At 27.4% G+C, this 15,520-nt stretch overlaps 2 protein-coding genes across 2 annotated transcripts in view; both read right to left on the reverse strand.

Annotated features, from left to right (window-relative positions):
- The window catches only part of LOC126908496 (secreted protein C-like), a 181,391-nt gene that overhangs the window by 139,115 nt on the left and 26,756 nt on the right, over positions 1 to 15,520 (reverse strand). The window lies entirely within an intron of this gene.
- LOC126908091 (uncharacterized) lies at positions 4,025 to 6,709 on the reverse strand. The gene is made up of 2 exons (XM_050689972.1): positions 5,792 to 6,709; positions 4,025 to 5,157 (listed from the first exon to the last, which is right to left on the reverse strand). Exons 1-2 carry the CDS (start codon positions 6,679 to 6,681, stop codon positions 4,305 to 4,307), a joined length of 1,743 nt encoding a protein of 580 aa, XP_050545929.1. The 5' UTR covers positions 6,682 to 6,709; the 3' UTR covers positions 4,025 to 4,304.

Below are 15,520 nucleotides of genomic sequence, written 5' to 3' on the forward strand. Positions count from 1 at the left end.
TTTTTTTTTTTTGTGTGTCTGTCACTACTTTTTCTCAGCTCTCCAATCACAAATCTCCAAAAAAATTACAATTTTAAAAATTGGTAAATTTTGTCATTTTTTTCACTTTTTTTCTTAAAAATTCCATAACTTTTTTAAAAATCTACAAATCAACATAATTTTTTTTTATACTAAAACCTTAGATATTTCCCTTATATTTGATGTCATTTTTTTGAAAATTTAACACTTAACCTGCTCACTGGGGGGGATTTAAAATAGCAACTTTTNAAATTTAACACTTAACCTGCTCACTGGGGGGGATTTAAAATAGCAACTTTTTTACAAAAACTAACTTTTTCAACTTAATTTTTGAAAATGTTGCGGAAATACTGCGTCCTTTAAACATATACCAAATTAAAGCTTATTTTATGTACTGTAAAATGAAAAAAAAAATTTGTCCCGACACTTTATCTTCTGCATGCAAACGGAAGCCGTAGTTAAAAAAACGCTATTTTTGTGTTAAAATTTTCGATTTAATTTTATTTCGATTTTATTTCGATGCTATAACTTTTCGAAAAATGTAAGTATCAGCACAATTTTTTTTTTCTAAATACATTATAAGTACATCTTTCATTTGACATACTTTTTATTAAAATTGGTCAATTTCCCCTTATATAGGAGGCGTTCAAAACTTGAAACATTGTAATCAATGATTAAAAGTTATTAGGAAATTATTACTATTATTTCATTTTCAGTTATCTATTACGATAAAAATTTAAAAAAATCGAATTTTTCTGATACATGTACTATAAAAAGTACATCTTTCATTTGACATACTTTTTATTAAAATTGGTCAATTTCCCCTTATATAGGGGGCGTTCAAAACTTGAAACATTATAATCAATGATTAAAAGTTATTAGGAAATGATTACTATTATTTCATTTTCAGTTATCTATTACGATAAAAATTTAAAAAAATCGAATTTTTCTGATACATGTACTATAAAAAGTAGTTATAATTTCTGATTGCATATTAATCTTAAAAATTTCATTTTTTCTATTTAATAATGTCAATTTCAAACTTGCAAGTTGAACTATAAGTTATGGTAACAAATTAATTTTTTTTTTATTAAAACTTTCACTTTAAAGGACAAAAAAAAGTAGGTTCAAAATGATTACTTTTAACATATTAAAAATCAAAATCAATAATAATATGAAAACAATTAATTTAAAAAATTATATAATTTATAATTAAAAGAATTACTAATCTGGGTATAATTAAGGAAATAGAAGTTGATGTTGCTTTTGTAATTATCCATCAATTTCTTAGAATTAAACACTATCTACAGATTTGAATCGAAGCGTTTCTTATGATAGTGATTTTAATTAGTGAATTTAGTCACTTTTTTTTTTTTTTTTTTTTATATCCGATTTCAGTAATCTCTTTGGGAACTGTGGAAGCAAGAAATAAGAGTGTAAATTCATATTTGATTAGTATAAAATTTGTGAAAGATATTACCAAAAAATAATACACATAAACGAATTAGATACCGATTATCAAACGGTTATAGATATCATAAAATAAATACCATTTCACATTTATCAAAAATCCCTTTATCATATATCATTTTTCTACCATTTCATTCCATTCAAATTCAAATTCAAATTTCGAAAGAATCATTATTTTTAACTAACCTTAAATTAAGCTAGGCATGAAAAATCTGGTATGTGCAAAAAATGTAAATTAAAAATGTTTATCTCTGAATTAAAAAAATACGCAATAGCAGATTTTATTTTAGATTAAAAAATTTGAATACCAAAATGCTCATATAAAATTTAATTTAAGTTTATACTCACTATAATGCAAGTAAACTTAGTGCGTACGCCCACTTATTACATGCATAAAATAAATGTATTATGTAAGGAGTATTCTATGTATCATAAATATATTTGCAGTCAATCAGAAATTTGTAAAATGCTGTTTAATAACGCCAAGGCCTATTATTCGTGTTACAAAATTTTTATAAAACTGATACACGAGTCTTAAAACTCACAAAAAATGGTTTTAAGTGATACAATATACTACGTATAAATAAATTCAGGACTGGTAAACTTTAATTTAATACACAAAATTTTTAATGATGACCTTTATTTTTTTGGCAAATAATTAATTTTTGGAGAAAGAATATCTAATTTTAAATTACTAAAAAGACTACTACTACTAAAAAGACGTTTGATCCATCCTGCTGCCCACGAATATAATGTATACTGTGGACTCATATTCGTAACAAGAATGTTTTCTAATGTTACAAAATAAAACTCCACGTAAATTTCTGACAGATTTCCGATCAATAAATCTTTTCATTATATTTGCATTATTATTTACGTGTAAAAATGAACACAGTAAAGTTAAAATTTAAGTCTTATCACCCGTCAATAATAACAATTATTTTACAAATTCAGATAAGCGACTGCTAAATGGTGCCCCGGTTCGTCGATAACAAAGTATAAAAATAACTGGTTTTGATCGTTGGCAAGGTAGCAGTTGAAGGGTGAGGGTAATCGGTTACCGTCATTCAACAAAAAATTCGTCACGTTATAAATGCCACTAGGGACCGACACATGTCGATAGACAAAAAATTCATTATTTTGCATAAAAACTGTTTTGCGCAGGACTACTTTATTTGATCTGTATCGATGCTAGAGTCCCAAATTTTTTACCAAATTATAAAGGAGAAAATTATCTGTGATCTAGCGTTTTTATAATTTTGATAACACAACTCTGAAGCTATTTATTAAACATTTAAAAAACCAAAAAAATAGGAATGTTTAATAGTAAATATAAAGTACTAGAAATTATGTTAACAAAAAAATAAAAACGCTAGATCACAGATAATTTTGTCCTCTATAATTTGGTAAAAATTTTGAAACTCTAACATCAATACAGATCAAATGAAGTAGTCCCCCGCAAGACATGTTTAAACCCATTTTTCATTATCTGTATGGCGTCCTCTTAATATATACTTGTATTTATTGTTCTGAACCCTTGGAGATTCTACGACGATAGAACTTCTATAGCAACCAATTGATCAAATACCAACTTATAATATATATATGATATTTTATCTTATTTTGATTATTGAATAAAGCTTATTATTCGATTTCCCTTTTGTGTTTTAAGATTACTTAAAGTTTTAGATTTTATGCTAAAATGTATTTATCATTGATTTCGTTTTATTATACCGGTGACTATAACCAATTTAAGGGAAAGGCCAAATTAAGAAACTAGAAAAATATTTTAATATATTGAAATATCTTATCTAATAATAAAGATCAAAAAAAGTAATGTGTAATTATATTACAAAAAAAAATTATTTTTATATCTGAAGATAAAGTGTATTTTTAATGTTGAGAAAAATAACGACGTACCTCATTAAATGGTGTTTTCGGTCGAATCCGATTTATAGTCATTACCGCTATGAATACATAACAAAAACTATAGTAATTATAAATCAATTTTTTTCTGTTTATTAAAATTATATGTTGTCAATAACTAGGAACTAGACCTGTGCTCAGATAATCTCAACTGAATATTTCAACTATATTTACATGAAGGGCATATCAAGGTACTTTTTATAAAATAATTATCGCTTTTTTTACTACGTCTAATGCATCTTTTTTATTATTTGTCACTAATAAGAAAAAAAAAATTTTAGTATTTTCAAAATAGCCATTTTTTTTATAAAAATTTTGATAGGATCATAATAATATTAAGATAATACTCATTTGCAAACATTAATAATATAATTTTTGTTACATAAAGTGGGTATAAAATGCAAGTGGAGTATGTATACAATGCGTACGAGTTGATTCTACTATTTCAAAATTGTTCCCACTTTATGTATTAAAATTTTAATTGAGCTATAAAATTTTGTAGATATGTAATTTAGTGGATTTACACTTTTTAACAATTTTATAAAAATTTATGCTAAAAATATTTTACAATTTATATTTTAATTTTATTAAATCTAAAACATATGGTAGTTCTTAACGATATAGATTATACAGCATTATTTTTTTTATAATTTATTGAAGTGTGTTTATAATTATGTTATATTAAGTGTGCGGGTAAACACTTCAAAAAATGTAGCAAGTTAAAAAAAATGTTTTTTTTTTAATGATTTTTAAACATTAAATTTGACTTGAAATATAGTGAACTAGTACATTTATTCTAGTAATAATTTTATGAAATTTAATTATTAAATTCAACTTGTTGATACTTAACATTTACTATGTAATGAAAACTAAGTAGATGAATAATCAATCTAATGCACAATTAATATTTTATCAGAACTATTGTTGAGAGAGTAAACCTTTCTGAATCCTAAATTTTCATAACAAGATTTGTAAATATTTTTACAAAATTCGTCAAAATAATTACATGCATAAGAATAAATTTGGATTGACTGTTCATAATATGCACTTCTCATTTTACTTGCTAAATACTTGAAATATTTTATTGATATAGATTTTTTATAATAAGGTTCTCTCATATTACAACGGAAGGTCATGTTTTTTAAATCGATCCTTAACTCCATATTAGATTGTTTAAGAACATTTAGAAAATTTTTCAAATTTTTATCTAAAATCTCAGTGATTAAAATACCATTTTGACCGACAAAATTATCTTGAGAAAATTCATTATTATTCAATAAACTAAGGAAATCTTCAATCCATTTTAATATTTTTTGTAAATTCGAATGAGACAAAAAAGTATAATTCCATAGAGATGATTTCTGTAAAGTAATTAAGGCTGTATGCAAACCTTCAAACATTATTTTAGATTTGTTGAATGAGTCAAATAGTTTAATCAAACAATTGTAGCTGAATCCATTTACTTTTGTACTGCACAAAGACAATATAGAAGATAATAAGACATGGTAATTTTTTATTATTTCTGTGTATCTACATCTTAATAATTGTATTACATGTTCTTTTTTTATTTGAAAATTCATGATATTAATTGGGTCTTTCATAATACAATCTACGCTAAATAATTTTCCATTATAAACTATATTAATGTGTTCCATCGTTTTCCAACCAGATTCCTGTCGAAGTATATTGAAAGCTTTAATTCCCATATTTATATTAATATTTGGATCTATTGGTGGTAAGAGTCTATATTAATAAAAATATTAAGATTATTAATGAACACATAGATTAAATAAATTTAAATATTATTAATAAATTATTGCTTTATTTCGATTCAATTGAAATTTTTGAAAAATAATTAAAATATATATTTCTATTAAAATATTAAAATATCGAGGGAAAATATATGATTTCTGGTAAACAATATTTTATAGTAACATTATATATATTACAACATTATTATTTTTAGGATAAGGACTTATTTACAATATTGGAAATTTAGGAGGAATAAGTAAGTTTAAATGAATCCAAATTGAAAAACTAAAAAACTTTTCTTGTGATTTTCTAATTGGTGGTGTCTGGTCTTTAATGTAATGTGAAAAAAGGATCACCACATAAAGTAGAATATCAACTTCAGAAAATAAAAGGATAGAAAACTTATCATTATTGAATTTGTTTATTTTGTAAATAAATAATAATTTTTTCAAATTTGTACACAGACTGTGTTATATTTATTATAATACAGTTCATATATCATCTAACTAACACAGAACTTAAACCTTAAATTTAAATTTCTTGTATTTTCAAAAATATGTCATATTAATTATATTCTAATATAAAATTAGAATAGAAAGTTAATATAAATAAAAAGCATTCTTACTGAGGTGTTTTGGGATTGAGAAATTGTTCAAAGCCAAGATTTTTATACCAAATTTCTATGTTTTTATTATAAAACGATTTAAGTTTACTACATGTTAAATAGACTAAATAAGAGTCATCTTCATTCATGTCAATTGTTGTCGAATTGGATTTTATAGAAGTGTCGATAATAATATTACTATTTTGATAGAGATTATTTACTATTTTTGATGCAACTGTATGAAATTCATTTAAATTCTTAAAATTCATTTCAGAGTCTTGAAAATTTGGTAAGCAGTTCAGATCAAAATGTCTGTTAAGATCTAAATGGCTGTTCTCTGATATTTTTTGAAGTACATATTTTTGAAAAAAGTCGATTTCATCAATTATAACATTTGGCATAATGGATCCTTGGAACACAAATCTTACATCAATGTAGCTAAAAAAAGTCATAGCATTGTGAAGATTTTCAAACATAGTCTTTGAATTCTTCACTTCTTCAACGAGTGATGTTACACAACAAATAAAATTTTCTTCTAAATTTCTTTCATGAAATTGCTTACATTTTTGGAGAATAATATCAATGTAATCGAGGAAATTCTTTAGTATTTCAGTGTACTTGAAATTTAATACATTTATTGTATAAAAATAGTTAGTTTTGAATTTAGTGTATTTTCTATGGGATATGAAAACTTCCTCTACACTAAAAGTAGTATTTGAATCTTCTTTTAATTTAAGATTTAGTATTTCATTCAATTCAATATGTGAAGAAATATAATCAATCACTGTTTTTATGTAATTTCTATAATTATCGGGATAATTGTTAACATAATTACAAATGCAATTTACTCCTTCGTCTATTTTTAAAACGGATATGCCAATAGACATTAAAATAATCGAATAAAATTCCATTGAAAATAAAATACTAATATTAATTATGACTAGTCTAGAACTAAAAAAGATTTAAAATGAATATATGCAAATTGTTATTTTCTATATACATTTTTCAGTTATAAATATAAAAAAAAATGTAAAATATAAATATAAAAAAGAATATTAATCTTTTCTTTTTATAGAGGTAAAATAAATACGGCGATTAATTTTTATTTTTCAAATAACTTTCTACAAATATAAACTATATTATTATGTGATATAAGTAATTAATAATCGTTGAAAATAATTTAAACTCTAACATACAACAATTTCTATTTAAGCACTTTTTAAATATTGATAGAGAATGGTAGCTAACATATATATATAAATATAGTAGTACTTTATTATTAACTTTGTTTAATTACTGATTTATGTACAGCTGAAGTGATATTTCAGAATACAATAATTTAAAAAAAATATTTTATATTAAAATTAAATTAAATTTAACGTAAATTTAAATTGGATTATTTGTTTTATGTAAAAACTTATGGATTTAAATTTATCTGTATTTGATTAGAACGTTTTTATGTAAATCTCAATTTCGATTAAAAATGTGCTATTTTGTAGAAAATGTTTACAAATTTATCCAAATTTAATTTATTTAATTTTAGATATTAAAACAATATTAAAAACCAACCGCGTCACCATCTTCTATCATCGTCTACTACTTGTATATAATAGTTTGACTAACCAATATTGAGTGCTATACGCCACGGTACAAAGTCCAACAAGTGCCACACTATCGACGACGACCCGTAATTTTTGTAGAAAATGTTCTCATATTTATTTAATTTTAAATATTAAAAAATCCAGCGAGTAACCCATGGTCGACAACGACCCACCACCACAACTGTACGTTGAAATCATCTTCGTGATACGTATTGTTTCGAAATAATTTGGCCATTAATTAGTTGTATACGCTTGCGCTTACTGGTTTTTTTCTTTGCAATGAATAAATGGCTCTACGCCACTTCTAATGCAACTTGGTATCGTCTACCTTATTTGCGTCTACTACTTCCTATCAAATGGCTCCCTGACAATAGATTATTAACCAAACTAATATTGATTTAAAGTATGAAAACCTTAAGATAGGGTAAAATCCGTAGGAAATCCGGTCATTCTCTAGAAATATTTTAAACCGCAACACAAAGACGAGATCGTATGGAATCGGTTTACCGCCTCACAGATAATGCGAAAACCGGTAGGAACATATCATACTAATTACGCGTACCTGTCCGAACCGATCCATGTAACTTTCGGACCGGACAACACAACCTAAAATAACGCGGTTCTACAACAACGTCTAAATGAAATCGAAGAACGCTAAGTGCTTAACTTACAACGATTATGAAGGTAGAATACGAGAGCGTCGTCTACACTTTTTCGAAACAAAACGCACGAGCAAATGTTTCATACAGATGCTCGTTCACAGCATTTGGCAACTCTTCTATACAGTAATTAATTAAAAATTAGTTCCAATACTTATAAAAATGAGTTACACAATGTTTCAGGTAAATCAGAAAAGATTAACCCGTGCAACAAAAGGCCTAAAGTTTGATAACTCAAAAATTTTGAATAACCGTACATTTTTCATTGTCTTTTTAGTTCAGCGCGTGAAATAATGGATTCACAACTAAATTGTAAAATCAAAAGTTGTTTAAAATAATATTTTACATAAATTATATCCTAAACAATTTTTTGATTTACTTATTATTTATGTATAAAAAGTCAATATATATAATTTTGTTGTTAAAAACTCACAAAATAAAGTGAATTCAGTGTTAATTTTATAATACGAAAAATTTTTATTTTAAAAATTTACAAAAACACATCAAACATTAAAACTAAAAATTAATCATTGAACTAATTATCTAAAAGAGTACTCTTTTTGAAATCAAGATATTTACTGCGGTAATCATTTACTACTTGAAGCAAATATTGTTTTTGTTTTGCATCGTATTAAACTCCTCCATTAGTATAGCACCCCTTTCAGCTATATCATTTACTACATTATTGTTATTAATAAGGTCTATTGATATCTTGAAATTTTCATCAGTGCTCCATAATGATGAGTCAATGGTCAGAAAACTAGTATCTATATTAAAACGTTTGAAAAATTTTTCACAGATAAAATCTTCAAGATTTTTATTTAATATTCCAGTAGCTTCTTTTGTATTCAATAAATATTTTTTTGGTACATCATCATCTGTATGGATTATTAGAGCAGCTATAATTTTTCTCTTTGTATCAAATGGAACATTATTATCAAAAAGTGATAATACCGTATTCTCTGGCGATAGATATCATAAATCACCACACAGTTTTCTAACTGTAACTTCTGATATATTTTTATCTATTGACTGATAATTTACCAAATCTTTTAAAAAATTAAAGTCTTAGTATGGTGCATTAGAAGCAAGTGGTACACTATTCCAAGCTCTTACGTATAATCTAATTATAAATATACAAATACTAGCTATTGACATTTCTTCTTTTTGGGTTAAATTAAATTGGTTTCGGAATATAAATATTTTTAAGCAATATAAAGCTTTTGTCATTCATCTAGCATGATGTATAGCTCCCGGAACTCTAAAGGAAACTCCCCTTAGGGGAACTCCACCAAGAAAAATAATTGTTAGTTCTAAAAACTCTCTGTAATCTTCTCTGGATTGTTTGATAAGCAAATAGTTATTTGCGAAGATAGTTACATCAGTATATACATAATTAAATTTTTTGTTTACAATGTCGTTCATTATACCTGGCTCAAATTTGTTAGTATCTATATTTCTCCAATTTTGTTGAAACCGTTTAAATATTGGTACATCATTATGTTAGACATAATTTAACTTCAAAAACACATTTTAATATTAGCTCGTAGATATGGTGTCGACATGGCAAGTACAAAATATTACGTTCTAAGTAATTTTCTAATAACACGCAAGTACCTTTCAATCTACCCATATTTGAAGCCGTACTATCACATCAAAAAGCCTATACATTTTCTGTAATACACCAATCAATAAGTATATGAAAAATAGCATCAGCCTGATCAACCCCTGTTCCCGTATCAATTGCTGGACCTCCTAGTAATTGACTCTCACCATTACATAAAGCAATAATAGGAAGTCGATCAACACTTTTTTGTCCTGTTAATGAAAGTAAAAGTTTACCATCTCAATGAATGACAACGGAATCTTTAATAGTTACCAAATAATTATTACGGATTTTTTCAGCGCGTTCTTTACGGAAACGTATGCGTGAGTTTCGAATTGAAGATCTATTTATAATTAATTTTTGAACGTCCTCACCTAATGCTTCTGCTGTTGAAATTAATATATGAACTGCATCTCTATCACTAATTTTGCATTTATCGAGTGTAGCTGCAAGTTTTGGCGTAATAAAATCAATACTTCCTCTAGTTGGTTATTTAACATACATTTTAGGCTGTCCGGTCTTGTTAAAATCATCTTCAGCGACGTCAGACTCTGATGATGAGCACATTTCTACTTGCGCATTTAAAATACATACTTAATTATTAAATAATAATTCTAAAACAACATTAAACTTGCTCAATGATTGTATCTCGTGATAACTTCTTTTACGTCTTTTTTCGGACATCTTTAACCTTTCATTGGCTCTTTTTTTCTTTTTGTGTAATATTCATATCAACTCCTACCATAATACCAGGATGTCCTTTTTGTCTTTGCATTAATAAAAAATCTCTATCTTCTTGTAATGACATTAAATTCAGAGCATCAACTTGAGCAATGTCAAACAAATCATTTAGTTTTGAACTAAATTCTTCATTTTTTTTTTTTTTGCTTGAGTGTCAGATTTTCTGTATTGCAGTTTTTGTAAATTTCTCCATTCATCGTAATATTTTTGAACTTTTTTTATGCAATACTGTTCAGCACTGATAGATATACGCGCTTTTTGCCAAAAAATACTAACCTCTTTTATTGTCAGTTTAGAGCTTTCAAGTATGCTAACATAAGGTTAACATGACGAATATTAAAAAAAAAACCGATAGTACTTGTCTTATTGACGGTAATTTACTACCAATAATTTGGTTTAACGGGAAACCAATCAAAAATATAAATGTATCTTTTCATAAAGTTTATCGTGAAGCCATTTTAATATGTATTAAAAAAATGTTAAAATATTAAAATTATTTTAAACACTAAAATGTATACGATCTAAAAATGATCATACGGGCGCAGTAGAACTAATGAAAACAATAACCTGAAAAATGTATAGTTAGAACAAATATTAGTAATGGGTTTTGATAAAGATTTTATCGTCTTTTTAGTCATTCTTGTAATAAATTGTGACTTGATAAAAGTTTATTTAAGATTATACATTGCTGTTATGATATTTTACGAAAATTACCACGAGTTGAAAAACTACAACTAACATTCACTTTATTTTGTGAGTTTTTAACAACAAAATTATATATATTGACTTTTTATATATAAATAATAAGTATATCAAAAGATTTTTAGAATATAATTTGTGCAAAATATTATTTTAAACAACTTTTGTTCTTACAATTTTGTTGTAAATCCATTATATCACGCAGTGAACTAAAAAAAACAATGAAAAATGTACGGTTATTCAAAATTTTTGAGTTATCAAACTTTAGGCCTTTTGTGGCACGGATTAATCTTTTCTGATTTACCTGAAACATTGTGTAACTCATTTTTATAAGTATTGGAACTAATTGAGATTGTATAATTTTTTAATTTTACTAAATTAATTTTATGAATCATCCTAATGCATATATAACATTAGTACAATGTGGTGACGTAGTGCATTTTATTCCGGGGTGTCCCAACGTCTTGCTAGCTAAGTCTAACTGCCTAAAACCAGTCGCTTACTTGGGGCGTATACCCACCGTGCTTAGCGGTAATGCCGCGATTAATAGCAGGTGGGTACCCGAAGACGTTCATCGTATTATCTAATTGTAAAAGTGTAGGTGTAACTAGTATTTTTTTGTTATTAATATATTTTTTTTTCTTTTTCTCTCTGTTCCGTTTTAATTTGTAGACGAGGTTTTTTGATCGTTCGGTTTTGTGCCTCGTATTAACTTGATTTTTTTTTTTTTAATAAGGCCCCTTAATTGTAACTCAACTATCATCTTATTTTTTTTGCATGTTCCATCTTCAATGGACTCGTGTATATTTTTATCTTTTTCCTTTCAAAAATCAACTCCCCTTAGTTTATAAGATACGGGGAACGGCCTTGTATAAGGTCATCCCTTATTGTTATGGTTATGTGACAATGTCACGAGGTTTTTGTGTACATCTACTATCAACGACTCAACGGACATCGACTTCAATATTTAATACTTTTCTATTTATTTTAAAATTGTTTTTAATGTACAAAATTTAATTTCTCTTTAAAATCCTACTGTGGTCCAACAATACATTGTCTCGCCCAGTGGGTTGGCGACCCTTTTCTTTTTAATTTTTCAATGCGCCATGAAAGTTACAAATTTTTCGTTGCGACCAATTAATTCGATTTTTCTTTTTTTTATAATATTTGTAACCTTTCAAATATCAAATCTAATTCGACAATATACTTTAAAAATATTAGAAATGAATGATTTTAATTGTTTGTATGGATAAAGCTGGTTAAGCTACATGTTATTTGATTAAGGCATTTTTCTTTCAATTGCTGAGGGTAATATCTTCAACTAAATACGAATTTTAATAATTTGGCGTATCGTTGAAAAAAGTAAGTTAAGTGAGGGTTGGAAAAATAAATCACGGCCTCAAAAAAAAACACATAGTCAAATAATATTAACATGAATAAAAAATTTCTTCTCACGAGGGGTGACTATAGTGATGGGATCCTTGATATTTATTGAAGTTATTGAATCTAAATGAGATAAATATCAAATGATTTGTACATTTTTCTCTAACTTAAAAAAATGCAAAATATTATTGCCACAGGTGGATTCGAAACTCGTACCCTAAGCGTGAAAGACACAAGTGTTACCGATTCGGCAACTGATCGTTGTTTTCATCGCACGATAAAATTAGCAATTTAAGCTACTTCAAATTTAAAAATTACTTTTTCGGCAGCAATTTACACATAGAAGATAAGGTGTCGGGACAAATTTTTTTTTTCATTTCATAGTATATGACATAACCATTGATTTAATATATGTTTAAAGGACGCAGTATTTCCGGAACATTTTCAAAAATTAAGTAGAAATAGTTAGTTTTCGTAAAAGAGTTGCTATTTTAAATCCCTCCCTGTGAGCCGGTTAAGTGTTAGATTTTCAAAAATATGATATCAAATATAAGGGAAATATCTAAGGTTTTAGTATAAAAAAAAATTATGTTGATTTGTTGATTTTTAAAAAAGTTATGGAATTTTTAAGAAAAAAAGTAAAAAAAATGACAAAATTTACCGATTTTTAAATTTGTAACTTTTTTGGAGTTTCACCCATTTGCGGGGAACGAGGGAAAATTTTTCAATTTTTAAGGGTAATGTCTTGGTAATATTAATACCTTCTCAGCTTCGCATCGAAGCTAAAAAAGGTTTATGAATCTGTGTTTTAATATTAATATTGACGTCTTTGGTTTTAATGCAGAATGCCATTTTTTGCTTCGTGTCATGGTAAAAACACCAGCGATAGAGTTAGTGGAACAGCAAAAGGAAAGTAATAAAATGTAGCTTCACTTGAAGCACCGTCACTAAAATATTTATTTTTTTTTTTTTTTGCAAACGGAACTGCTAATTTGATGTCTTGTTTAAGGTGATTTTAAAATATAAGAACAAAAATGTTATTATGTTCCATGCGATGACTAATTATGTTTAAATTTTACGATGAAAAAACTAAAGGGATAATGTACCCCACCTCAGAAGTACAACAAAACGAAAAACACCTACTATGAGGTTTAAATTGTTCGGCGCTTCGTTGAGTTTGACTGACCCGTGTACTATAATGAAATTTAGGTTACCTAGATGTGTTTAATTCACTGTTATTACTCTACTGTTAGTGTAAATACGTCAACGCGACTTTGTCTGTATATCATTCAAAATGGGCCTAAAAATAACCTAAATTTGTCTGTGGCCAATATGATCGCATTCGACAGTCACGTAACGTTATTGCATATCCGATAACTTTCAACAAGCCTAAGTGACGGAATTCCTTTTGCTCAGCTCATTGCAATTCTGAAACAATACCGTCCTTTTGCCCAGTTCACTAGTGTCGGTTTGTAAACAAAACGTTTTTGTGTAACCATAGGGTGAGAGTCGTGATGAATCATATATCATTACTTTGATATGTTCGACTGCGTTTTGCTGTGTATGGAATCACGACCACTTTATCCCTTTTTTGAACAGTTTGGTATGAGGTTCTATGCTGTCCGTGTAAATTACATACCCCTAAAAATCTGCATAAGTGTCTGACATTACGTGGGACTGATATGACGTGTATGGACTCAAGTTTTTCAGGTTCATTATCGATGTTCTTCCCATGCAAAAGGTGTTCCAAAAAATAAATTTTTGAAAACCCAATTTTACACTTTTTTGCGTGATCATTTGAAACTATCTCGTTCTAGGCGTTCTAAAACTTTACTGCGATGGTCTAAATGGTTTTTTACGCTATCTAAAGTTATTAAAATATCGTCCAGATAAATCTGAACAAAGTCATTTAAATACCCCACCGAAGTACTTCGTTCATAAGTCGTACGAAGGTCTTAGGTGCATTTTTAAGTCCATACGGAAGTACATTTATAGATTTAATATTTAAATTGTGTAAAACTATTCTCGGGAATAGGGAAAAACACAGATTTTTATCAATTAATAACAGTACCACAAGAAGCCTTTAGATATCATTAACTGATATTTTTGAAGACAGAATATTCTAACTACTAGAATAAAACTATGATTATTTATTAAGATATTTTACAATATTATCATAGTAATTTAATTAATTAATTTTTTATTTTGCAACTAAAATAATAAATTTAATAAATAAAACATATATAATTATATTGAATCCATAATATAATATGTGTACAATAATATATAAAACAATTACAAAAATGTGATTTTAAAACAACAAAAATCTCTCATTTGATTTTGAGCGGATTTTTACTAATTTTCTAATGCTAAATTTTACATGTTACACTTTTTTCTCAAACTTCAAATATTTATGGTGTGTTAAACAGATATACAACTAAAAAATTTCAAAATTTTTTCTTTTTAATTAGGTCCCCGAACAAATAATGCACCTAAAATACATGTATTATCATAAAATTTCTAACTTTGTAGGCTTTTAAATCCCACGACTGCTTTAACGAGTACTTACACCGTATTCGTAAAGCAGCCGCGCCGACGTACGACCACTGTTCGGATCGCCCGGGAGAGGCTGATAGCGCTCTGCACACCCTCTTCCGGTGCGAGGCGTGGGCCCAGGAGCGGGACTCTTTGGAGTCTCGACTAGGGTCCACGTTCCGAGTCGGGTCCATGATCGGGTGGACCTGATGTTGAGGAGTCGGGAGGCGTGGACGCTCGTCCAGGCGTTCGCCGAATCCGTCTTATTAAAGAAGGAGGAAGCGGAACGCCTGAGACAGAGGCAGCCATGCCGCCCGGCACAGTGGGACCAAACGCTGATTTAGCCGGCCAAAAGTACCATTTTTAAATCAACTAATAAAAATTTTTTATTTAGCAAATTTTTTTTATTATATCCTTATAAGGCCATGTACAAAAATTCAAGGCCAAAAATTGATATAGTAATGGTTGGGTGCTATTTAAATATCATAACACTGTATTTTTTTGTTTTTTTTCTAGGATTTTTATT

The sequence above is a fragment of the Daktulosphaira vitifoliae genome, unplaced genomic scaffold (genome assembly GCF_025091365.1).
Source record: "Daktulosphaira vitifoliae isolate Bord-2020 unplaced genomic scaffold, ASM2509136v1 Scaffold_1, whole genome shotgun sequence".
Classification (NCBI taxonomy): Eukaryota; Metazoa; Arthropoda; class Insecta; order Hemiptera; family Phylloxeridae; genus Daktulosphaira; species Daktulosphaira vitifoliae.

Coding starts and splice junctions, on each gene's coding strand:
- LOC126908091 (XM_050689972.1), bottom strand. CDS start 6,681: ATGGAATTTTATTCGATTATTTTAATGTCTATTGGCATATCCGTTTTA. Junction 5,158..5,791: donor CTCAATCCCAAAACACCTCA/GTAAGAATGCTT, acceptor TTATTAATATAG/ACTCTTACCACCAATAGATC.